Source organism: Scyliorhinus torazame, chromosome 1, assembly GCF_047496885.1.
Source record: "Scyliorhinus torazame isolate Kashiwa2021f chromosome 1, sScyTor2.1, whole genome shotgun sequence".
Classification (NCBI taxonomy): domain Eukaryota; kingdom Metazoa; phylum Chordata; class Chondrichthyes; order Carcharhiniformes; family Scyliorhinidae; genus Scyliorhinus; species Scyliorhinus torazame.
This window is the reverse complement of record NC_092707.1, coordinates 118,608,884-118,632,804: the sequence shown is the minus strand read 5'-3', so window position 1 is coordinate 118,632,804 and position 23,921 is coordinate 118,608,884. Positions and strand designations below refer to the sequence as shown.

At 57.1% G+C, this 23,921-nt stretch overlaps 1 protein-coding gene across 1 annotated transcript in view; it reads left to right on the top strand.

Moving 5' to 3' along the window:
• LOC140411385 (myomesin-3-like) overlaps positions 1-23,921 on the top strand; it is a 225,706-nt gene that overhangs the window by 82,825 nt on the left and 118,960 nt on the right. Inside the window, exons 13-14 of the mRNA XM_072500502.1 lie at positions 3,655-3,782; positions 7,074-7,257. Coding sequence (XP_072356603.1) covers positions 3,655-3,782; positions 7,074-7,257 — 312 coding nt within the window. The remainder of the gene's footprint in view (positions 1-3,654; positions 3,783-7,073; positions 7,258-23,921) is intronic.

Below are 23,921 nucleotides of genomic sequence, written 5' to 3'. Positions count from 1 at the left end.
GATCACAGGGCGCAGAATGTAGGGTCCTCCATCTCTGATATGCATCCTGGGGACAGACCTAGATGTAGCACTAGACAATGAAAGACCAGCAAAATTGAGCAGCACTGAGTGAGCCCTGGTGAGGTCACTATCTGAAGCTAGGGGAAATCGAAATCTGTCACATTAAAACATGTCACACCTGATATAGGTAAAGCCTCGGTCACGTTAATCTTCACAGTAGGTCTGCCCGCACGCCCAACCCTTACCCTCCGAGTTCAGTGGTCCAAGATCAACAGCCCCTGATGCAGATCTTATTTAGAGGATAGGGGTAAATGCGCTGTCAGAAAAAAGACAGGAGTCAGGCTTTATCAGATCCTGATGAGCACCAGTGATTTCCTCACAGTGAGTGATCATCACTCTCCAATAGAGGAGGAATTTCTGGAATATTTACAGGATGGTTTTCTGGACCAATTCGTTGAGGAACCAACAAGGGGATAAGTCATCTTGTGCTGGATATTGTGCAATGAGAAAGGATTAGTTGGCAATCTAGTTGTGAGAGAACCCTTGGGATGAATGACCATAATATGATGGAATTCTTTATCAAAGTAGATGGTGAGGTCGTTGATTCTGAGACCAGGGGCGAGATTCTCCGACCCCCCGCCGGGTCGGAGAATCGCCGGGGGCTGGCGTGAATCCCGTCCCCGCCGGCTGCCGAAGTCTCCGGCACCAGAGATTCGGCGGGGGCGGGAATCACGCCGCGCCAGTTGGCGGGCCCCCCCGCGCGATTCTCCGGCCTGGATGGGCCGAAGTCCCGCCGCTAAAATGCCTGTCCCGCCGGTGTAAATTAAACCACCTACCTTACCGGCGGGACAAGGCAGCGCGGTCGGGCTCCGGGGTCCTGGGGGGGGCGCGGGGTGATGTGGCCCCTGGGGGTTCCCCCACAGTGGCCTGGCCCGCGATCGGGGCCCACCGATCTGCGGGCGGGCCTGTGCCGTGGGGGCACTCTTTCCCTTCCGCCTCCGCCACGGTCTCCACCATGGCGGAGGCAGAAGAGACTCCCTCCACTGCGCATGCGTGGCAAGCTGTCAGCGGCCGCTGATGCTCCCGCACATGCGCCGCCCGGAGATGTCATTTCCGCGCCAGCTGGTGGGGCACCAAAGGCCTTTTCCGCCAGCTGGCGGGGCGGAAATTCGTCCGGCGCCGACCTAGCCCCTCAAGGTTGGGGCTCGGCCCCCAAAGATGCGGAGCATTCCGCACCTTTGGGGCGGTGCGATGCCCGTCTGATTTGCGCCATTTTGGGCGCCAGTCGGGGGACATCGCGCCGTTTCCGGAGAATTTCGCCCCAGGATCCTGAATCCCAACAAAGGTAACTATGATGGTATGAGGCATAAGCTGACTATGATGGACTGGGAAACATTACTGAAAGGAAGGACAGTAGACATGCAATGACAGGCATTCAAGGAATGATTAGGTGAACTCCAAAAGTTGTTTATTCCTATTTGACACAAGAGTAGAAAGGGAACTGTGGCCAAACCATGGCTTACAAGGGAAATTAGAGATAGTATTAGATTCAAATAAGAAGCATACAAATTAGCAAGAAAAAGCAATAGACCTGAGGATTGGGAAAGATGAATCATAGCCACAGAAACCAATGGAAAGGAGTACTAATGGCAGTCCCCAGAAAGAACAAAAGGTGTGAAAAGCCAAACAGTGGAGAAACTAAAATCAGAGGATAAGCTCTGACAGATGTAGATGTGGGAGGAGGGGGGACATGAGTGAGATAGAGGGGAAGGGAGAAGCAAAGGGAAAAAAAGGTAAGGAAAGCGGGTATAAGATATACTGTATCACAGCCACCGGGAACAGTTGTCCTATTCCTCCACGGGTTGCCATGACGGCAAGTTGGGACGGAGTCTTCTGCAGCATATGCTGTCCGTCAGCTCATGGAAGGTCCAGCGATGCCAGTAAAACTTGGGCCATCGCTAGCCTTCCCTTCTGGGTCCCTCCTCAACCTGATAGGTGTCCGGGTCTTCAGGGTGTGTGGTGGCCCCCTGCACATGGGGTGCTGCCTCCAACCTCTGTTGGTGTAGTCACCTTCTAAGTTATCTATCTGCCTCGGTTGCCACGAGCACAGCGAGGGCAACCTCTGCGGGATCCACACCAGCAAACATTTTTTTATCTGGAAGGAGTTAAAAAAGGAGACTGGCAATCAGTTAGAGCTTTCATATCCCGGGCCCTCAACTCCCCCAAGCCTCCCACCCTTACCATGACTGTCCCGCCTTCTCTTAGAGTGCCAAGCAGCGAGCCAGTTGTGCTGGCAAACCTTTCTCTGTTCATTAATCCCCGGCCACATTAGGAGGCCCTAGGCCCCAGACCTCTACCAGGAACATTAGGAAGGCCATGCTTAGCCATCTTTCACTCGTCCAGACGCTTAACCTTTAGCCACGAGAGAGTCATCAGTGGAGAAGCACAGCTCTTTAGTGTTTTATTGTTGGCAGCTGCCTCTATGGGGCTGATGCTCATCGAGAACAGGCACATTTCAGGCATCCAAGGTTTGTTGGACATACAGTGTGCTAATCATCCTCCCAGACATGGCACCTGTGCCTTCAAGAAGGCACTTGAGAGTTCAGGAGTGTGAAGTTCCATCACAACTAACAAGGCTAATTCCTCTTTTGATATAGCCTTCAGCTGCGAAGCTGGAGGCTGCTCACAGTCAAAGGGGGCGAAAATGACTTCCAGGATAGAAGCCACAGCAAGGCTCTGTCCCGGAAGAGTTTGGTAGGACAGACAGGCTGCAGCTGTGGTTGTCCCTGTTATAGTTCTCCACAATATTTAAAGATGGCTTGAAGGCCTCACAGATGCAAAGTCCCTCAATCCCCCGGCTCAGGGCTAAGCCACGGCCTGGAATGCTTCAGCCCCCCGTCCAAACCCAACCGCCCTGAAGGTTGGGCGTGAATGGGTGTGAATCTCGATTTTGCCCTCTCCCACTATTCATCCGACCTGCCTCGATCCACACCGGGCGCAACGCTGCCGCTGAATCACGCACCATATTTATAAAACCTGTCGGATTCTATTAAATCAGTGCAATGATCTGTTGGATGGAATGTTAAACTAAGACCCCATCTGGTGTCTCACTTGGATGTATAAGATCCTATGACACTGTTTTGAAAAGGTCCCAGGGACCTTTTTCTGAAAGTGTACCCAACCAATATTTATCCCTTAATCAACATCACAAAAAAAACGGTCATCTCATGAACATCCTCACACAGCTGTTTATGGGAGCCTCCTGTGAATGTCTCATATATCATGCCAGTGACTATAATTCAAAATAGTCCATTGGCTGTAATGCATTTTGGGTTGTCCTGAAGCTTTGAAAGGTATGATATAAATCCAAATTGTTCTTTATGAAGATCAGACTGACAAATCTATCAGATTATCACTTGATCCCATCTGTTTAAAGGGCTCAGTGGACTAGGGTCAGAAGCATCGTCCACTACCTTGCCTGCCACCGGTAAGAATACCATCCTCGCCGATTATATGCACTCCTGCCTCCCAGCATGCTGTCTGTGGACTCGTAAAATCTCAGCCAAGGTTACTTGTCATTGAAGTTTTGTAGCTTTGAAAATTAGAGTTGAAACATCTATAAAGTGCGGATAAACTAAACCTTATCTATTCCAGGAAATATTCGCATCCCACTTCCTCCAACCTATATTCACGTCACTGAAATTGGACAAACCTATGCTGCCCTCTGCTGGAATGAACCATGCCCCCGTGGCAGAGAATCACTGACGTACTATGTGGAAAAGGTGAAGTGTGAAAATAATAGGAATGTGGGAAGCAGAGATGTAGATGTGGGAAAATGACGAACGTGTCACTGAAAGATTTTAATCTATCTGCTGATGATCTTATTACAGTAAATCGTCACCTCACATGGTTTAAAAATTATAATTCTGCTGTTGACAGAAAGAAGGGGTTTTGGATTGGAACAAATGTAGAGCAGTTAACAGCCTTCATGTTGCAACACAACCTAACAGGAAGATCATCCACTACATCTAATTTGTAATTTCCAATAATTAAACTGCATTTATTAATCTAAGGAGCTGAATTGTCTACTCCTGCTCCTAATTCTTAAGATACAGCCAAAATCTTCCCAATTTGTGCGAATGACAGAAAGTAAGAGTGTTTCTTGGTCAGCTATGTGATGGAAAGAAAATTAGAGCCCATACCATCCGATTCATAGCTCCAAACTGCAACAAGCATGTAGAAGTATCCAGACCCCTTGCTGCTGACCTATTTGCCTGGATATCTGGGGCGTCATTCTCCGACCCCCCCGCCGGGTCGTAGAATCGCCGGGGGCTGGCGTGAATCCCGCCCCCGCCGGTTGCCGAAGTCTCCGGTACCGGATATTCGGCGGGGGTGGGAATCGGGCCGCGCCGGTTGGCGGGCCCCCCCGCTGGATTCTCCGGCCCGTATGGGCCGAAGTCCCGCCGATGAATTGCCTGTCCCGCCGGCGTGGATTAAACCACCTTTTCAACGGCGGGACAAGGCGGCGTGGGCGGGCTCCGGGGTCCTGGGTGGGGCGCGGGGCGATCTGGCCCTGGGGGGTGCCCCCACGGTGGCCTGGCCCGCGATCGGGGCCCACCAATCCGCGGGCGGGCCTGTGCCGTGGGGGCACTCTTTCCCTTCCGCCTCTGCCACGGTCTCCACCATAGCGGAGGCGGAAGAGACTCCCTCCACTGCGCATGCACGGGAAACTTTCAGCGGCCGCTGACGCTCCCGCGCATGCGCCGCCCGGGGATGTCATTTCCGCGCCAGCTGGCGGGGCAACAAAGGCCGTTTCCGCCAGCTGGCGGGGCGGAAATTCCTCCGGCGCCGACCTAGCCCCTCAATGCTGGGGCTCGGCCCCCAAAGATGCGGAGCATTCCGCACCTTTGGGGCGGCGCGATGCCCGTCTGATTGGCGCCGTTTTGGGCGCCAGTCGGCGGACATCGCGCCGTTTCGGGAGAATTTTGCACCACGTGTGGACCAGATTGGTGCCAACAGCATGGGGTTTGTTTCACATTCTGCTTGGGTTTGTGGTCTGCCTCCTTCCACAACTTGTGATAGAGGTCATGGTGCTATGGGTGGGACTTGCCTTCAAGCATGAGGTCTGCATTTACTGGTGCAGCGTACTGTCTCTTCTTCCTGTAATCTGGTCAAATAATATGGCAGCCAGAGTATAGATTGTATTGCATTGGTGACCTTTGTTACATGGAATTACATTTAAATGGAAACATTCCATTTGGCCAAACCAGTCCATGTTGGTATTTATTATCCTCACAGTCAGTTAACCACTGGGGGTGCGGGGTCTCTGTTGGGGTTACCTGAGGGGGGGGGGAGTCAGTGGAGGTGTCTGATGGGGGGGTTTGGAGGGGGGGGCATCATCATATGTATGTGCTGTGGGTGGGGGGGGCATTATTCTGGTGGTGATGAGGTGGAGGATGCCCCCACTTCTCAGCAGTGAGTTGTGGGAGCAGGATTTACGTTATGGAGGGAAGGGAACCCTTCGCTGGACGTCGGTATGAGACAGCCCGCTCAAAATGGCGGCCTGATACTGGGATTCTGATGGAATCCCGCAAGCTCCCCGCCATGCATAAATTAACAAGGCAAAGGAGAGGGAATCACATTCCGGGCCCCCCTTCCTCGCACCCCAGGGTTATTCTACTCCAGTGTGAGCACTTAGTCTCCCGAAATGTGCCCATTATTTATATCCGGCAAGTTTTTTTGTTGTTTTGTGGAAATTTTCTAGAATGTGCACTCTAATATCTTGGGCTGTGTGAAGACTCTGTTCCATTGGATACTGCAATGTTATTGCCTGACTCAGTGTATCAAGGCCTGGGCCTCACACACTTACAAAAAAGCTGAGGGCAGAAGTGTGTTCGCAGTTTAACCTCAGACTTTTGGTCTCATTATGTTTAATTTTTCCTCATAAACTTGGGAGATGACACTCAGGAACAAAAAAAGTTATGAACCTAAAGTGAGTTTGTCTAATTTATGTTGGGCCCATTTGAACTAACTTCTGGCAATTTAAATACTTTTCATTTATTTTGATAAAACTTTTTTAAAATAGAAACGTGATAAATGAAGAAAATTGTTAGATAATATGTTTTGTGTTTTGTTGTAGTGATGTTCTGAAAGCCTTGGTTTCAAATACATGCAGGCAGTATGTCTACTAAAACTGTAATTAATGTGTTGTAAAAGTGAGATCATCATTGATTCTAACCATTTACTTGTTTACGTACAGATGGCTAATGGAATATTGTTTATAGAAAGATGATTCCTTGGTGTGTAGATACTTTAAGAGGGAGTGGTGTTTAGTCCTAGATGAGCAGGTCATGGAACATCTTAGTGGGATATAGATGGTGTAATTAATGGGAAGAGCCTGGTCTGTCTGTGGTTCTGGAGGTTTAGCTATAAGTTTTGAAACTGACAAGGCAGAAGGATTTTCAAATTGTTCCTGAAATAATCTCTCTCCAAATGTCTGCACAGAGAACAGCAAGTAACCCCGATTGCTAACTTTATTTATGAGTGGATTTTGAACTGTATTGGGTTGTTTTTTTGGAATATATATATCGTGGCAGGCATAGATAGTGAGTTAAAGTTTTTACTTTTATTTAAGAACTGTTTAACTGTTAATTGTTTTGATGCTAATGTGGTTAATTCTGTCTTTAAATTAAAGTTTGTTTTAACATAAAAGATACCTATGGGCCAGAGTCATGCTTTCCTCACAGTGAAGTATCCTTTCCTCACAGTTTTACAAATTGAAAATTGTTTGGGGTTCTCGTCCTGCATTCTAACAAAAAATGGGGTCTGGTCCGGTATCCTCGCAGAAATAAAAGAACAAATTTTTATCAGCTCAGCTTTGCGTATTTCAGCAGTGTGCCAGGTGTTGGAAATGGCTGCTTGAAAATATCAATTATTGTAATTGAAAGCAAAGTCTATAAACACTCATACTTCACTCGGTTACCTTCAAGCAAAGTCACAAATCTTTAGCTTACATATAAATACCAGTCTCCAAATTCATGTCTAACCGGTATTTCAATTTTCTTATCTTTCAGTCAGTGGCTGGGAGTGGCAGTTGGCAAAGAGCAAACCTCGAGGTTCCTGTGAACTGCCCGAGATTTGCTGTCACTGGCTTATTCAAAAACAAGTTATACCGCTTTAGAGTCCGGGCTGCCAATAAATATGGGATCAGTGAGCCATCCCAGCCTTCTGGAGCTATTTCATTTGGACAAATCCCAGGTAAGATCTTACACCTGTAACGAGACTATTGATTATTCAGTCCAATCCAGAAACATACAGATCAAATCCAACTGCAATCCAGAGATGAAAGTTTAGCATGTTGTTCTCAGACATGAACATACTTTAGAAACCCTCCTGCATGTGTAATCCAGTGATAACAGATTAATAAACTCTTTACTTAGTTACGCACATTGTGGTCAACACCAGTCAAACCCCTTACAACTGTATTATACTTAACACTGAGCGGTTTACAGAAATAGTGATCCAGGAGTAATATTCAAGTAGAACACAATTTGAGGTTATTTAATTGCCTGTGAGTTTATCTATTCAACAGTCAAAATGTACAGAAGAGAAAAGCCTTGTGTTTGTTCCCTGGTCTATGCTGAGTTAGCTCATCTGTCTTGGTAGTGGTGGGATTATGTATAGTGTACAGTTCATCGTGGTTGGACAGAATAGATGAGTGGCTCCTGATATTAAGCAGGGGTCCATACTACCAGATCTCAGTAACTTTCAAACCTCATTACTTTTCCACCAATCTTTTAGATTGGTCTTCACTGCCCTTTATTTAAATATTATAGTGCATTTAAATTTAGAATAGCACAATTTCCCATCTATTTGAGACAGGATCACACTGTGCATTTTGGACATTGATCTGATTTGGAGTGGTACTGAAGGAATCTGCCTGTCATGCTCAGCTCTTAAGAGTAAAATGACAGTTTAATCATTCTATTTTAGTTTCCAGTTTTACAATATGTTTCCAGCACTGGTTTTATTAAGTTTTGGGCTTTTAAAAAAATAATTTATGCATGGGATAATTAACCTTTTGGAATCTGTGTTTTATTTTTGTCCTTACAACCAACAATGGGTGCAGTTCTCCGTTTGGGAGACTAAGGGGCGAATTCTCCGCCTCCCCAGCTGCGTATCCCGGCAGCACGCCGTCACTGGCAGCGGAATTCTCTCTTCCCGTCGCTGGCCAATGAGATTTCCCATTGTAGCCACCCCACGCCGCCAGAAAACCTGTGGGCTGGGGTATGACGCCGGCCGAGAATTCATCCCTACGTGTTAACATCGAGACTGAATTGTGTGCGGTTCACATTCCTGTTGGGGGCGCTATTTGAGGAGCAATTCAGGACATACGAATTGGGCAGTACTCTGCTGGCCCGAATTCTGAGCAATTCCTGGCCTAGCGGGCATTCTAACCGCTGGGGAACAGAGTTAGTGCTATAGAGCTTGGCAGCTGGAGCTGTGTTTAAACTCTCCACCAAGGTTGCCCACAGAAGGCCCGAAGCCATGAGTCCGAGGTGGACCCACAGATCCATGTCAGTGAGGAGTGGAGGGACATCCTCTTCCCCAGCTTGGGCTGCAGACTCAAGCCCACCTGCCTGAACACTGCCTGGCAGATGGTGGCAGAGGCAGTCAGTGCTGCCAGTCTCACCAGGAGGAAACAGCTGTGATCCAAAGAGGTAGGGGATACTGTGGGGCCTCTGCCCTGAGAGGGGTGGAGAACCAGGGAGGTTTCTAAAAGCTGTGGTGCAGGTGTCCTCTTGGGGTGAGCTCTGCTGATCTTCTAGTAGCCAGGAAGTAGCCTGTAGCACCAAAGGGGTGTGTTTATAAAACAGACTGCAGAAGTGGCGGACTGAGCTAGGCCACCCCGATTCCGAGGAGGACACCCCAAGTTTATGGATTCAACACCAAGTCAACCCCAGGCAGGCACCAGCCAGCAAGCACGACAGTTTTCAACGGTTTTTCAGTGTTTTTTAGCCTCCCACTCCCCCGTCCACAGCCTTGGCGCCCATCCACGTTTGGAAATGCTTGTAGTAATTCACGCCCACGAGACTGCCCCCTGAGAGGAGTGGATAATCGCGGAAGGGCTGGGCATACAGTGTCCAACTTGCTAATCACATTTAAATGCATGCAAATACCGGCCTTGCCCCGCCAAGACGCAGAGTATGGACCTCAATTTTGGCCGGACACCCGATTGTTCGCCCGATTGCGGTTCACGAATGTGGCATTGTGAGGCGCATAATGTTTATATGAGACCTAAAATTGTCTCTGTATTTATTTGCTAGTTGGCTATAATTGGAAGATTTACAAGGCTTCAGAACGGGAAGAATTGAAAAAAGAGGGGGACATGAAAAAGGGGGCTCAGGAAAAAATAGGTTAATTAAATTGCAAGTTTCAGAGATTTCATTGGGTTCAAATTATTGATATGGATTGAATTGAAATAGTCACAAGTACAAACTTTAATGATCAAGTTGTTACGAGATGAACAAAGCCATGTGTTGCTATAAAACAAGATGCAATGGGTAAAATCTCCGCACTGTTTTTGTTAGATGGGAAAAAAGTGGGGAGGGAGGAGAATTCAACGGGAGTCCCAAAGAAACAAGCGGGATTGTCTGTTGCCCGAAGCCGATATCTGAATCAGCGATCAGGCGGAGAATCCGTGTTTATGATCGAATCGGGGGGGGGGCCTGTTTTCTGATGCTCTGCCCCCTCCAAAATGGCGTAATTAAGTAGTACGCCGCACGCTGTTGGGGCGGCCTCAGGACGTTACCTGAAGGCCCTCTCCTTTTTTTAATATAAATTAAAAGTACCCAATTATTTTTTTTTTCCAATTAAGGGGCAATTTAGCATGACCAATTAACCTACCCTGCACATCTTTAGGTTGTGGGGATGAAACCCATGCAAAACATGGGGAGAATGGGCAAACTCCGCACGGACAGTGACCCAGAGCTCGCCAGCGTGACGCCGTGAGTCCAGCTCACCAGTGTGACGCCGTGGGTCTAGCTCACCAGTGTGACATTGTGGGTCCAGCTCACCAGCATGACGCTGTGCGTCCAGCTCACCAGCATGACGCCGTGGGTCCAGCTCACCAGTGTGACGCCGTGGGTCCAGCTCACCAGCATGACGCCGTGGGGCCAGCTCACCAGCGTGACGCCGTGGGTCCAGCTCACAAGTGTGACGCCGTGGGTCCAGCTCACCAGCATGACGCCGTGGGTCCAGCTCACCAGCGTGACGCCGTGGGTCCAGCTCACCAGGGTGTCGCTATGGGTCCAGCTCACCAGCGTGACGTTGCGGGTCCAGCTCACCAGCGTGACGCCGTGGGTCCAGCTCACCAGGGTGTCGCTATGGGTCCAGCTCACCAGCATGACGTTGCGGGTCCAGCTTACCAGCGTGACGCCGTGGGTCCAACTCACCAGTATGACGCTGTGAGTCCAGCTCACCAGTGTGACGCTGTGGGTCCAGCTCGCCAGCGTGACCTTGTGGGTCCAGCTTACCAGGGTGTCGTTATGGGTCCAGCTCACCAGCGTGACGTTGCGGGTCCAGCTCACCAGCGTGACGCCGTGGGTCCAGCTCACCAGTATGACGCTGTGAGTCCAGCTCACCAGTGTGAGGCCGTGGGTCCAGCTCCAGCTCACCAGTGTGACGCTGTGGGTCCAGCTCGCCAGCGTGACGTTGTGGGTCCAGCTCACCAGTGAGATGCCGTGAGTCCAGCTCACCAGCGAGGTGTTGTGGGTCCAGTTCGTCAGCGAGGCATTGTGGGTCCAGCTCACCAGCGTGGCGTTGTGGGTCCAGCTCACCAGCGTGGCGTTGTGGGTCCAGCTCACCAGCGAGGCATTGTGGGTCCAGCTCACCAGCGTTGCGTTGTGGGTCCAGCTCACCAGCGTGGCGTTGTGGGTCCAGCTCACCAGCGTGGTGTTGTGGGTCCAGCTCACCAGCGAGACGTTGTGGGTCCAGCTCACCAGCGTGGCGTTGTGGGTCCAGCTCACCAGCGTGACGCCGTGGGTCCAGCTCACCAGCATGACGCCGTGGGTCCAGCTCACCAGCATGACGCCGTGGGTCCAGCTCATCAGCGTGACGCTGTGGGTCCAGCTCACCAGGGTGTCGTTATGGGTCCAGCTCACCAGCGTGACGTTGCGGGTCCAGCTCACCAGCGTGACGCCGTGGGTCCAGCTCACCAGTATGACGCTGTGAGTCCAGCTCACCAGTGTGACGCCGTGGGTCCAGCTCCAGCTCACCAGTGTGACGCTGTGGGTCCAGCTCGCCAGCGTGACATTGTGGGTCCAGCTCACCAGTGAGATGCCGTGAGTCCAACTCACCAGCGAGGCGTTGTGGGTCCAGTTCGCCAGCGAGGCATTGTGGGTCCAGCTCACCAGCGTGGCGTTGTGGGTCCAGCCCACCAGCGTGGCGTTGTGGGTCCAGCTCACCAGCGAGGCATTGTGGGTCCAGCTCACCAGCGTGGCGTTGTGGGTCCAGCTCACCAGCGTGGCGTTGTCGGTCCAGCTCACCAGCGTGGCGTTGTGGGTCCAGCTCACCAGCGAGGCGTTGTGGGTCCAGCTCACCAGCGTGGCGTTGTGGGTCCAGCTCACCAGCATGGCGCCGTGGGTCCAGCTCACCAGCATGACGCCGTGGGTCCAGCTCACCAGCGTGACGCCGTGGGTCCAGCTCACCAGGGTGTTGTTATGGGTCCAGCTCACCAGCGTGACGTTGCGGGTCCAGCTCACCAGCGTGACGCAGTGGGTCCAGCTCACCAGTATGACGCTGTGAGTCCAGCTCACCAGTGTGACGCCGTGGGTCCAGCTCCAGCTCACCAGTGTGACGTTGCGGGTCCAGCTCACCAGCGAAGCGTTGTGGGTCCAGCTCACCAGCGTGACGTTGTGGGTCCAGTTCGCCAGTGTGGCGTTGAGGGTCCAGCTCACCAGTGTGATGTCATGGGTCCAGCTCACCAGCGAGGCATTGTGGGTCCAGCTCACCAGCGTGATGTTATGGGTCCAGCTTCCAGCGAGGCATTGTGGGTCCAGCTCACCAGCGTGGCGTTGTGGGTCCAGCTCACCAGCGTTGCGTTGTGGGTCCAGCTCACCAGCGTGACGCTGTGGGTCCAGCTCACCAGCATGGCGTTGTGGGTCCAGCTCACCAGTATGACGCTGTGAGTCCAGCTCACCAGTGTGACGCTATGGGTCCAGCTCCAGCTCACCAGTGTGACGCCATGGCTCCAGCTCACCAGTGTGACGTTGTGGGTCCAGCTCGCCAGCGTGACATTGTGGGTCCAGCTCGCCAGCGTGACATTGTGGGTCTAGCTCGCCAGCGTGACGTTGTGGGTCCAGCTCACCAGTGTGACGCCGTGGGTCCAGCTCACCAGGGTGTCGTTATGGGTCCAGCTCACCAGCGTGACGTTGCGGGTCCAGCTCACCAGCGTGACGCCGTGGGTCCAGCTCACCAGTATGACGCTGTGAGTCCAGCTCACCAGTGTGACGCCGTGGGTCCAGCTCGCCAGCATGACGTTGTGGGTCCAGCTCACCAGTGAGATGCCGTGAGTCCAGCTCACCAGCGAGGCATTGTGGGTCCAGTTCGCCAGCGAGGCATTGTGGGTCCAGCTCACCAGCGTGGCGTTGTGGGCCCAGCTCACCAGCGTGGCGTTGTGGGTCCAGCTCACCAGCGAGGCGTTGTGGGTCCAGCTCACCAGCGTGGCGTTGTGGGTCCAGCTCACCAGCGTGGCGTTGTGGGTCCAGCTCACCAGCGTGGCGTTGTGGGTCCAGCTCACCAGCAAGGCGTTGTGGGTCCAGCTCACCAGCGAGGCGTTGTGGGTCCAGCTCACCAGCGAGGCATTGTGGGTCCAGCTCAACAGCGAGGCATTGTGGGTCCAGTTCTCCAGTGTGGCATTGTGGGTCCAGCTCACCAGTGTGATGTCATGGGTCCAGCTCACCAGCGAGGCGTTGTGGGTCCAGCTCACCAGCGAGGCGTTGTGGGTCCAGCTCACCAGCCTGCCGTTGTGGGTCCAGTTCGCCAGCGAGGCATTGTGGGTCCAGCCCACCAGCGTGGCGTTGTGGGTCCAGCTCACCAGCATGACGCCGTGGGTCCAGCTCACCAGCATGACGCCGTGGGTCCAGCTCACCAACGTGACGCCGTGGGTCTAGCTCACCAGTGTGACGCCGTGGGTCCAGCTCACCAGCATGACGCCGTGGGTCCAGCTCACCAGCGTGACGCCGTGGGTCCAGCTCACCAGGGTGTCGTTATGGGTCCAGCTCACCAGCGTGACGTTGCGGGTCCAGCTCACCAGCGTGACGCCGTGGGTCCAGCTCACCAGCAGGACGCTGTGAGTCCAGCTCACCAGTGTGACGCCGTGGGTCCAGCTCCAGCTCACCAGTGTGACGCTGTGGGTCCAGCTCACCAGCATGACGTTGTGGGTCCAGTTCGCCAGCGAGGCATTGTGGGTCCAGCTCACCAGCGTGGCGTTGTGGGTCCAGCTCACCAGCGTGGCATTGTGTGTCCAGCTCACCAGCGAGGCGTTGTGGGTCCAGCTTGCCAGCGTGGCGTTGAGGGTCCAGCTCACCAGTGTGATGTCATGGGTCCAGCTCACCAGCGAGGCGTTGTGGGTCCAGCTCACCAGCGTGACGTTGTGGGTCCAGTTCGCCAGTGTGGCGTTGAGGGTCCAGCTCACCAGTGTGATGTCATGGGTCCAGCTCACCAGCAAGGCATTGTGGGTCCAGCTCACCAGCGTGATGTTATGGGTCCAGCTCTCCAGCGAGGCATTGTGGGTCCAGCTCACCAGCGTGGCGTTGTACGTCCAGCTCACCAGCGTGGCGTTGTGGGTCCAGCTCACCAGCGTGACGCCGTGGGTCCAGCTCACCAGCGTGGCGTTGTGGGTCCAGCTCACCAGTATGACGCTGTGAGTCCAGCTCACCAGTGTGACGCTATGGGTCCAACTCCAGCTCACCAGTGTGACGCCATGGCTCCAGCTCACCAGTGTGACGTTGTGGGTCCAGCTTGCCAGCGTGACATTGTGGGTCCAGCTCACCTGTGTGACGCCATGGGTCCAGCTCACCAGCATGACACCGTGGGTCCAGCTCACCAGCGTGACGCCGTGGGTCTAGCTCACCAGTGTGACGCCGTGGGTCCAGCTCACCAGCGTGACGCCGTGGGTCTAGCTCACCAGTGTGACGCCGTGGGTCCAGCTCACCAGCATGACGCCGTGGGTCCAGCTCACCAGCGTGACGCCGTGGGTCCAGCTCACCAGCGTGACGCCGTGGGTCTAGCTCACCAGTGTGACGCCGTGGGTCCAGCTCACCAGTGTGACGCCGTGGGTCCAGCTCGCCAGGGTGTCGTTATGGGTCCAGCTCACCAGCGTGACGTTGCGGGTCCAGCTCACCAGCGTGACGCCGTGGGTCCAGCTCACCAGTAGGACGCTGTGAGTCCAGCTCACCAGTGTGACGCCGTGGGTCCAGCTCGCCAGGGTGTCGTTATGGGTCCAGCTCACCAGCGTGACGTTGGGGTCCAGCTCACCAGCGTGACGCCGTGGGTCCAGCTCACCAGTAGGACGCTGTGAGTCCAGCTCACCAGTGTGACGCTGTGGGTCCAGCTCACCAGCATGACGTTGTGGGTCCAGTTCGCCAGCGAGGCATTGTGGGTCCAGCTCACCAGCGTGGCGTTGTGGGTCCAGCTCACCAGCGTGGCATTGTGTGTCCAGCTCACCAGCGAGGCGCTGTGGGTCCAGCTCGCCAGCGAGGCGTTGAGGGTCTAGCTCGCCAGCGTGGCGTTGAGGGTCCAGCTCACCAGTGTGATGTCATGGGTCCAGCTCACCAGCGAGGCGTTGTGTGTCCAGCTCACCAGCGTGACGCCATGGCTCCAGCTCACCAGTGTGACGTTGTGGGTCCAGCTTGCCAGCGTGACATTGTGGGTCCAGCTCGCCAGCGTGACATTGTGGGTCTAGCTCGCCAGCGTGACGTTGTGGGTCCAGCTCACCTGTGTGACGCCAGGGGTCCAGCTCGCCAGTGTGATGTTATGGGTCCAGTTCACCAGTGTGACGTTGTGGGTCCAGCTCGCCAGCGTGACGTTGTGGGTCCAGCTCACCAGTGTGACGTTGTGGGTCCAGCTCACCAGTGTGATGTTATGAGTCCAGCTCACTAGCGAGGCTTTGTGGGTCCAGTTCACCAGTGTGACGTTGTGGGTCCAGCTCGCCAGCGTGACGTTATGGGTCCAGTTCACCAGTGTGACGTTGTGGGTCCAGCTCGCCAGCGTGACGTTGTGGGTCCAGCTCGCCAGCGTGACGTTGTGGGTCCAGCTCACCAGTGTGACGTTGTGGGTCCAGCTCGCCAGCGTGACATTGTGGGTCCAGCTCACCAGTGTGATGTTATGAGTCCAGCTCACTAGCGAGGCTTTGTGGGTCCAGTTCGCCAGCGAGGCATTGTGGGTCCAGCTCATCAGCGTGGCGTTGTGGGTCCAGCTTACCAGCGAGGCGTTGTGGGTCCAGCTCACCAGCGTGGCGTTGTGGGTCCAGCTCACCAGCGTGGCGTTGTGGGTCCAGCTCACCAGCGTGGCGTTGTGGGTCCAGCTCACCAGCGAGGCGTTGTGGGTCCAGCTCACCAGCGAGGCGTTGTGGGTCCAGCTCACCAGCGTGGCATTGTGGGTCCAGCTCACCAGCGTGGCGTTGTGGGTCCAGCTCACCAGCGTGGCGTTGTGGGTCCAGCTCACCAGCGAGGCATTGTGGGTCCAGCTCACCAGCGTGACGTTGTGGGTCTAGCTCGCCAGCGTGACATTGTGGGTCTAGCTCGCCAGCGTGACGCCATGGGTCCAGCTCACCAGTGTGACGTTGTGGGTCCAGCTCACCAGCGTGGCGTTGTGGGTCCAGCTCACCAGCGAGGCGTTGTGGGTCCAGCTCACCAGCGTGACGTTGTGGGTCTAGCTCGCCAGCGTGACATTGTGGGTCTAGCTCGCCAGCGTGACGCCATGGGTCCAGCTCACCAGTGTGACGTTGTGGGTCCAGCTCGCCAGTGTGATGTTATGGGTCCAGCTCGCCAGCGTGACGTTGTGGGTCCAGCTCGCCAGCGTGACGTTGTGGGTCCAGCTCGCCAGCGTGACGTTGTGGGTCCAGTTCGCCAGCGTGACATTGTGGGTCCAGCACACCAGTGTGACGTTGTGCGTTCAGCTCACCAGTGTGACGTTGTGGGTCCAGCTCACCAGTGTGACGTTGTGGGTCCAGCTCACCAGCGTGGCGTTGTGGGTCCAGCTCGCCAGCTTGACGTTGTGGGTCCAGCTCGCCAGCGAGGCATTGTGGGTCCAGCTCGCCAGCGTGACGTTGTGGGTCCAGTTCGCCAGCGTGACTTTGTGGGTCCAGCTCGCCAGCGAGGCATTGTGGGTCCAGCTCGCCAGCGTGACGTTGTGGGTCCAGCTCGCCAGCGAGGCATTGTGGGTCCAGCTCACCAGCGAGGCATTGTGGGTCCAGCTCACCAGTGTGATGTCATGGATCAAGCTCACCAGTGTGACATTGTGGGTCCAGCTCGCCAGCGTGACATTGTGGGTCCAGCTCACCAGCGTGACGTTGTGGGTCCAGCTCGCCAGCGTGACATTGTGGGTCCAGCTCGCCAGCGAGGCATTGTGGGTCCAGCTCACCAGCGTGACATTGTGGGTCCAGCTCACCAGCGTGACGTTGTGGGTCCAGCTCGCCAGCGTGACATTGTGGGTCCAGCTCACCAGCGTGACGTTGTGGGTCCAGCTCGCCAGCGTGACGTTGTGGGTCCAGCTCGCCAGCGTGACGTTGTGGGTCCAGCTCGCCAGCGTGACGTTGTGGGTCCAGCTCACCAGTGTGACGTTGTGGGTCCAGCTCACCAGCGTGGCGTTGTGGGTCCAGCTCGCCAGCGTGACGTTGTGGGTCCAGCTCGCCAGCGTGACATTGTGGGTCCAGCTCGCCAGCGAGGCATTGTGGGTCCAGCTCGCCAGCGTGACGTTGTGGGTCCAGCTCGCCAGCGAGGCATTGTGGGTCCAGCTCACCAGTGTGATGTCATGGATCCAGCTCACCAGTGTGACATTGTGGGTCCAGCTCGCCAGCGTGACATTGTGGGTCCAGCTCACCAGCGTGACGTTGTGGGTCCAGCTCGCCAGCGTGACTTTGTGGGTCCAGCTCACCAGCGAGGCATTGTGGGTCCAGCTCACCAGCGTGACGTTGTGGGTCCAGCTCGCCAGCGTGACATTGTGGGTCCAGCTCACCAGCGTGACTTTGTGGGTCCAGCTCGCCAGCGAGGCATTGTGGGTCCAGCTCACCAGCGTGACGTTGTGGGTCCTGCTCGCCAGCGTGACATTGTGGGTCCAGCTCACCAGCGTGACGTTGTGGGTCCAGCTCGCCAGCGTGACTTTGTGGGTCCAGCTCGCCAGCGAGGAATTGTGGGTCCAGCTCACCAGCGTGACTTTGTGGGTCCAGCTCGCCAGCGAGGCATTGTGGGTCCAGCTCACCAGCGTGACGTTGTGGGTCCTGCTCGCCAGCGTGACATTGTGGGTCCAGCTCACCAGCGTGACGTTGTGGGTCCAGCTCGCCAGCGTGACTTTGTGGGTCCAGCTCGCCAGCGAGGCATTGTGGGTCCAGCTCACCAGCGTGACGTTGTGGGTCCAGCTCGCCAGCGAGGCATTGTGGGTCCAGCTCACCAGCGTGACGTTGTGGGTCCAGCTCGCCAGCTTGACGTTGTGGGTCCAGCTCGCCAGCGTGACATTGTGGGTCCAGCTCACCAGCGTGATGTTATGGGTCCAGCTCACCAGTGTGACGTTGTGGGTCCAGCTCACCAGCGTGACGTTGTGGGTCCAGCTCGCCAGTGTGACGTTGTGGGTCCAGCTCACCAGTGTGACGTTGTGGGTCCAGCTCGCCAGCGTGACGTTGTGGGTCCAGCTCACCAGTGTGACGTTGTGGGTCCAGCTCGCCAGTGAGGCATTGTGGGTCCAGCTCGCCAGCGTGACGTTGTGGGTCCAGCTCACCAGTGTGACGTTGTGGGTCCAGCTCGCCAGTGAGGCATTGTGGGTCCAGCTCACCAGCGAGGCGTTGTGGGTCCAGCTCACCAGCATGGCGTTGTGGGTCCAGCTCACCAGCGAGGCGTTGTGGGTCCAGCTCGCCAGCGTGACATTGTGGGTCCAGCTCGCCAGCGTGACGTTATGGGTCCAGCTCGCCAGCGTGACGTTGTGGGTCCAGCTCGCCAGCGTGACGTTGTGGGTCTAGCTCGCCAGCGTGACGTTGTGGGTCCAGCTCGCCAGTGTGATGTCGTGGATCCAGCTCACCAGTGTGACGCCATGGGTCCAGCTCGCCAGCGTGACGTTGTGGGTCCAGCTCGCCAGTGTGACGTTATGGGTCCAGCTCACCAGCGAGACATTGTGGGTCCAGCTCGCCAGCGTGACGTTGTGGGTCCAGCTCACCAGTGTGACGTTATGGGTCCAGCTCACCAGCGAGACATTGTGGGTCCAGCTCGCCAGCGTGACGTTGTGGGTCCAGCTCGCCAGCGTGACGTTGTGGGTCCAGCTCGCCAGCGTGACGTTGTGGGTCCAGCTCGCCAGTGTGACGTAGTGGGTCCAGCTCGCCAGCGTGACGTTGTGGGTCCAGCTCGCCAGCGTGACGTTGTGGGTCCAGCTCGCCAGCGTGACGTTGTGGGTCCAGCTCGCCAGCGTGACGTTGTGGGTCCAGCTCGCCAGCGAGGCATTGTGGGTCCAGCTCGCCAGCGTGACATTGTGGGTCCAGCTCGCCAGCGTGACGTTGTGGGTCCAGCTCACCAGTGTGACGTTGTGGGTCCAGCTCGCCAGTGTGACGTTGTGGGTCCAGCTCGCCAGCGTGACGTTGTGGGTCCAGCTCGCCAGCGTGACGTTGTGGGTCCAGCTCACCAGTGTGACGCCGTGAGTCCAGCTCACCAGTGTGACGCCATGGCTCCAGCTCACCAGTGTGATGTTGTGGGTCCAGCTCGCCAGCGTGACGTTGTGGGTCCAGCTCACCAGCGTGACACCGTGGGTCCAGCTCACCAGCGTGGTGTTGTGGGTCCAGCTCACCAGCATGACGTTGGGGGTCCAGCTCAACAGCGTGACCTTGTGGGTCCAACCCGTCAGCGTGACGTTGTGGGTCCAGCTCACCAGCGTGACACCGTGGGTCCAGCTCACCAGCGTGACACCGTGGGTCCAAACCGTCAGCGTGACGTTGTGGGTCCAGCTCACCAGCGTGACACCGTGCGTCCAACCCGTCAGCGTGACGTTGTGGGTCCAGCTCACCAGTGTGACGCCATGGCTCCAGCTCACCAGCGATGCGTTGTGGGCCTAGCTCACCAGCGTGACGTTGTGTGTCCAGCTCACCAGTGTGACGTTGTGGGTCCAGCTCACCAGGGTGACGTTGTGGGTCCAGCTCACCAGCGTGACGTTGTGGGTCCAGCTCGCCAGTGTGACGTTGTGGGTCCAGCTCACCAGCGTGACGTTGTGGGTCCAGCTCACCAGCGTGACGCCGTGGGTCCAACCCGTCAGCGTGACGTTGTGCGTCCAGCTCACCAGCATAACACCGTGGGTCCAACCCGTCAACGTGACGTTGTGGGTCCAGCTCACCAGTGTGACGCCATGGCTCCAGCTCACCAGCGATGCGTTGTGGGCCTAGCTCACCAGCGTGACGTTGTGGGTCCAGCTCACCAGTGTGACGTTGTGGGTCCAGCTCACCAGCGTGACGTTGTGGGTCCAGCTCACCAGCGTGACGTTGTGGGTCCAGCTCACCAGCGTGACTTTGTGGGTCCAGCTCACCAGTGTGACGTTGTGGGTCCAGCTCGCCAGCGAGGCATTGTGGGTCCAGCTCACCAGCGTGACGCCGTGAGTCCAGCTCACCAGCGAGGCATTGTGGGTCCAGTTCACCAGTGAGATGCCGTGAGTCCAGCTCACCAGCGAGGCATTGTGGGTCCAGTTCGCCAGCAAGGCATTGTGGGTCCAGCTCACCAGCGTGGCGTTGTGGGTCCAGCTCACCAGCGTGGCGTTGTGGGTCCAGTTCACCAGCGAGGCGTTGTGGGTCCAGCTCACCAGCGTGGCGTTGTGGGTCCAGCTCACCAGCGTGGCGATGTTGGTCCAGCTCACCAGCGTGGCGTTGTGGGTCCAGCTCACCAGCGAGGCGTTGTGGGTCCAGCTCACCAGCGGGGCGTTGTGGGTCCAGCTCACCAGCGAGGCATTGTGGGTCCAGCTCAACAGCGAGGCATTGTGGGTCCAGTTCTCCAGTGTGGCATTGTGGGTCCAGCTCACCAGTGTGATGTCATGGGTCCAGCTCACCAGCGAGGCGTTGTGGGTCCAGCTCACCAGCGAGGCGTTGTGGGTCCAGCTCACCAGCCTGCCGTTGTGGGTCCAGTTCGCCAGCGAGGCATTGTGGGTCCAGCCCACCAGCATGACGCCGTGGGTCCAGCTCACCAGCATGACGCCGTGGGTCCAGCTCACCAGCGTGACGCCGTGGGTCTAGCTCACCAGTGTGACGCCGTGGGTCCAGCTCACCAGCATGACGCCGTGGGTCCAGCTCACCAACGTGACGTCGTGGGTCTAGCTCACCAGTGTGACGCCGTGGGTCCAGCTCACCAGCATGACGCCGTGGGTCCAGCTCACCAGCGTGACGCCGTGGGTCCAGGTCACCAGGGTGTCGTTATGGGTCCAGCTCACCAGCGTGACGTTGCGGGTCCAGCTCACCAGCGTGACGCCGTGGGTCCAGCTCACCAGTAGGACGCCGTGGGTCCAGCTCCAGCTCACCAGTGTGACGCTGTGGGTCCAGCTCACCAGCATGACGTTGTGGGTCCAGTTCGCCAGCGAGGCATTGTGGGTCCAGCTCACCAGCGTGGCGTTGTGGGTCCAGCTCACCAGCGTGGCATTGTGTGTCCAGCTCACCAGCGAGGCGCTGTGGGTCCAGCTCACCAGCGAGGCGTTGTGGGTCCAGCTTGCCAGCGTGGCGTTGAGGGTCCAGCTCACCAGTGTGATGTCATGGGTCCAGCTCACCAGCGAGGCGTTGTGGGTCCAGCTCACCAGCGTGACGTTGTGGGTCCAGTTCGCCAGTGTGGCGTTGAGGGTCCAGCTCACCAGTGTGATGTCATGGGTCCAGCTCACCAGCAAGGCATTGTGGGTCCAGCTCACCAGCGTGATGTTATGGGTCCAGCTCTCCAGCGAGGCATTGTGGGTCCAGCTCACCAGCGTGGCGTTGTACGTCCAGCTCACCAGCGTGGCGTTGTGGGTCCAGCTCACCAGCATGACGCCGTGGGTCCAGCTCACCAGCGTGGCGTTGTGGGTCCAGCTCACCAGTATGACGCTGTGAGTCCAGCTCACCAGTGTGACGCTATGGGTCCAACTCCAGCTCACCAGTGTGACGCCATGGCTCCAGCTCACCAGTGTGACGTTGTGTGTCCAGCTCACCAGTGTGACGTTGTGGGTCCAGCTCACCAGGGTGACGTTGTGGGTCCAGCTCACCAGCGTGACGTTGTGGGTCCAGCTCGCCAGTGTGACGTTGTGGGTCCAGCTCACCAGCGTGACGTTGTGGGTCCAGCTCACCAGCGTGACGCCGTGGGTCCAACCCGTCAGCGTGACGTTGTGCGTCCAGCTCACCAGCATAACACCGTGGGTCCAACCCGTCAACGTGACGTTGTGGGTCCAGCTCACCAGTGTGACGCCATGGCTCCAGCTCACCAGCGATGCGTTGTGGGCCTAGCTCACCAGCGTGACGTTGTGGGTCCAGCTCACCAGTGTGACGTTGTGGGTCCAGCTCACCAGCGTGACGTTGTGGGTCCAGCTCACCAGCGTGACGTTGTGGGTCCAGCTCACCAGCGTGACTTTGTGGGTCCAGCTCACCAGTGTGACGTTGTGGGTCCAGCTCGCCAGCGAGGCATTGTGGGTCCAGCTCACCAGCGTGACGCCGTGGGTCCAGCTCGCCAGCATGACGTTGTGGGTCCAGCTCACCAGTGAGATGCCGTGAGTCCAGCTCACCAGCGAGGCATTGTGGGTCCAGTTCGCCAGCAAGGCATTGTGGGTCCAGCTCACCAGCGTGGCGTTGTGGGTCCAGCTCACCAGCGTGGCGTTGTGGGTCCAGTTCACCAGCGAGGCGTTGTGGGTCCAGCTCACCAGCGTGGCGTTGTGGGTCCAGCTCACCAGCGTGGCGATGTTGGTCCAGCTCACCAGCGTGGCGTTGTGGGTCCAGCTCACCAGCGAGGCGTTGTGGGTCCAGCTCACCAGCGGGGCGTTGTGGGTCCAGCTCACCAGCGAGGCATTGTGGGTCCAGCTCAACAGCGAGGCATTGTGGGTCCAGTTCTCCAGTGTGGCATTGTGGGTCCAGCTCACCAGTGTGATGTCATGGGTCCAGCTCACCAGCGAGGCGTTGTGGGTCCAGCTCACCAGCGAGGCGTTGTGGGTCCAGCTCACCAGCCTGCCGTTGTGGGTCCAGTTCGCCAGCGAGGCATTGTGGGTCCAGCCCACCAGCGTGGCGTTGTGGGTCCAGCTCACCAGCATGACGCCGTGGGTCCAGCTCACCAGCATGACGCCGTGGGTCCAGCTCACCAGCGTGACGCCGTGGGTCTAGCTCACCAGTGTGACGCCGTGGGTCCAGCTCACCAGCATGACGCCGTGGGTCCAGCTCACCAACGTGACGCCGTGGGTCTAGCTCACCAGTGTGACGCCGTGGGTCCAGCTCACCAGCATGACGCCGTGGGTCCAGCTCACCAGCGTGACGCCGTGGGTCCAGCTCACCAGGGTGTCGTTATGGGTCCAGCTCACCAGCGTGACGTTGCGGGTCCAGCTCACCAGCGTGACGCCGTGGGTCCAGCTCACCAGTAGGACGCCGTGGGTCCAGCTCCAGCTCACCAGTGTGACGCTGTGGGTCCAGCTCACCAGCATGACGTTGTGGGTTCAGTTCGCCAGCGAGGCATTGTGGGTCCAGTTCTCCAGTGTGGCATTGTGGGTCCAGCTCACCAGTGTGATGTCATGGGTCCAGCTCACCAGCGAGGCGTTGTGGGTCCAGCTCACCAGCGAGGCGTTGTGGGTCCAGCTCACCTGCCTGCCGTTGTGGGTCCAGGTCGCCAGCGAGGCATTGTGGGTCCAGCCCACCAGCGTGGCGTTGTGGGTCCAGCTCACCAGCATGACGCCGTGGGTCCAGCTCACCAGCATGACGCCGTGGGTCCAGCTCACCAGCGTGACGCCGTGGGTCTAGCTCACCAGTGTGACGCCGTGGGTCCAGCTCACCAGCATGACGCCGTGGGTCCAGCTCACCAACGTGACGTCGTGGGTCTAGCTCACCAGTGTGACGCCGTGGGTCCAGCTCACCAGCATGACGCCGTGGGTCCAGCTCACCAGCGTGACGCCGTGGGTCCAGCTCACCAGGGTGTCGTTATGGGTCCAGCTCACCAGCGTGACGTTGCGGGTCCAGCTCACCAGCGTGACGCCGTGGGTCCAGCTCACCAGTAGGACGCCGTGGGTCCAGCTCCAGCTCACCAGTGTGACGCTGTGGGTCCAGCTCACCAGCATGACGTTGTGGGTCCAGTTCGCCAGCGAGGCATTGTGGGTCCAGCTCACCAGCGTGGCGTTGTGGGTCCAGCTCACCAGCGTGGCATTGTGTGTCCAGCTCACCAGCGAGGCGCTGTGGGTCCAGCTCACCAGCGAGGCGTTGTGGGTCCAGCTTGCCAGCGTGGCGTTGAGGGTCCAGCTCACCAGTGTGATGTCATGGGTCCAGCTCACCAGCGAGGCGTTGTGGGTCCAGCTCACCAGCGTGACGTTGTGGGTCCAGTTCGCCAGTGTGGCGTTGAGGGTCCAGCTCACCAGTGTGATGTCATGGGTCCAGCTCACCAGCAAGGCATTGTGGGTCCAGCTCACCAGCGTGATGTTATGGGTCCAGCTCTCCAGCGAGGCATTGTGGGTCCAGCTCACCAGCGTGGCGTTGTACG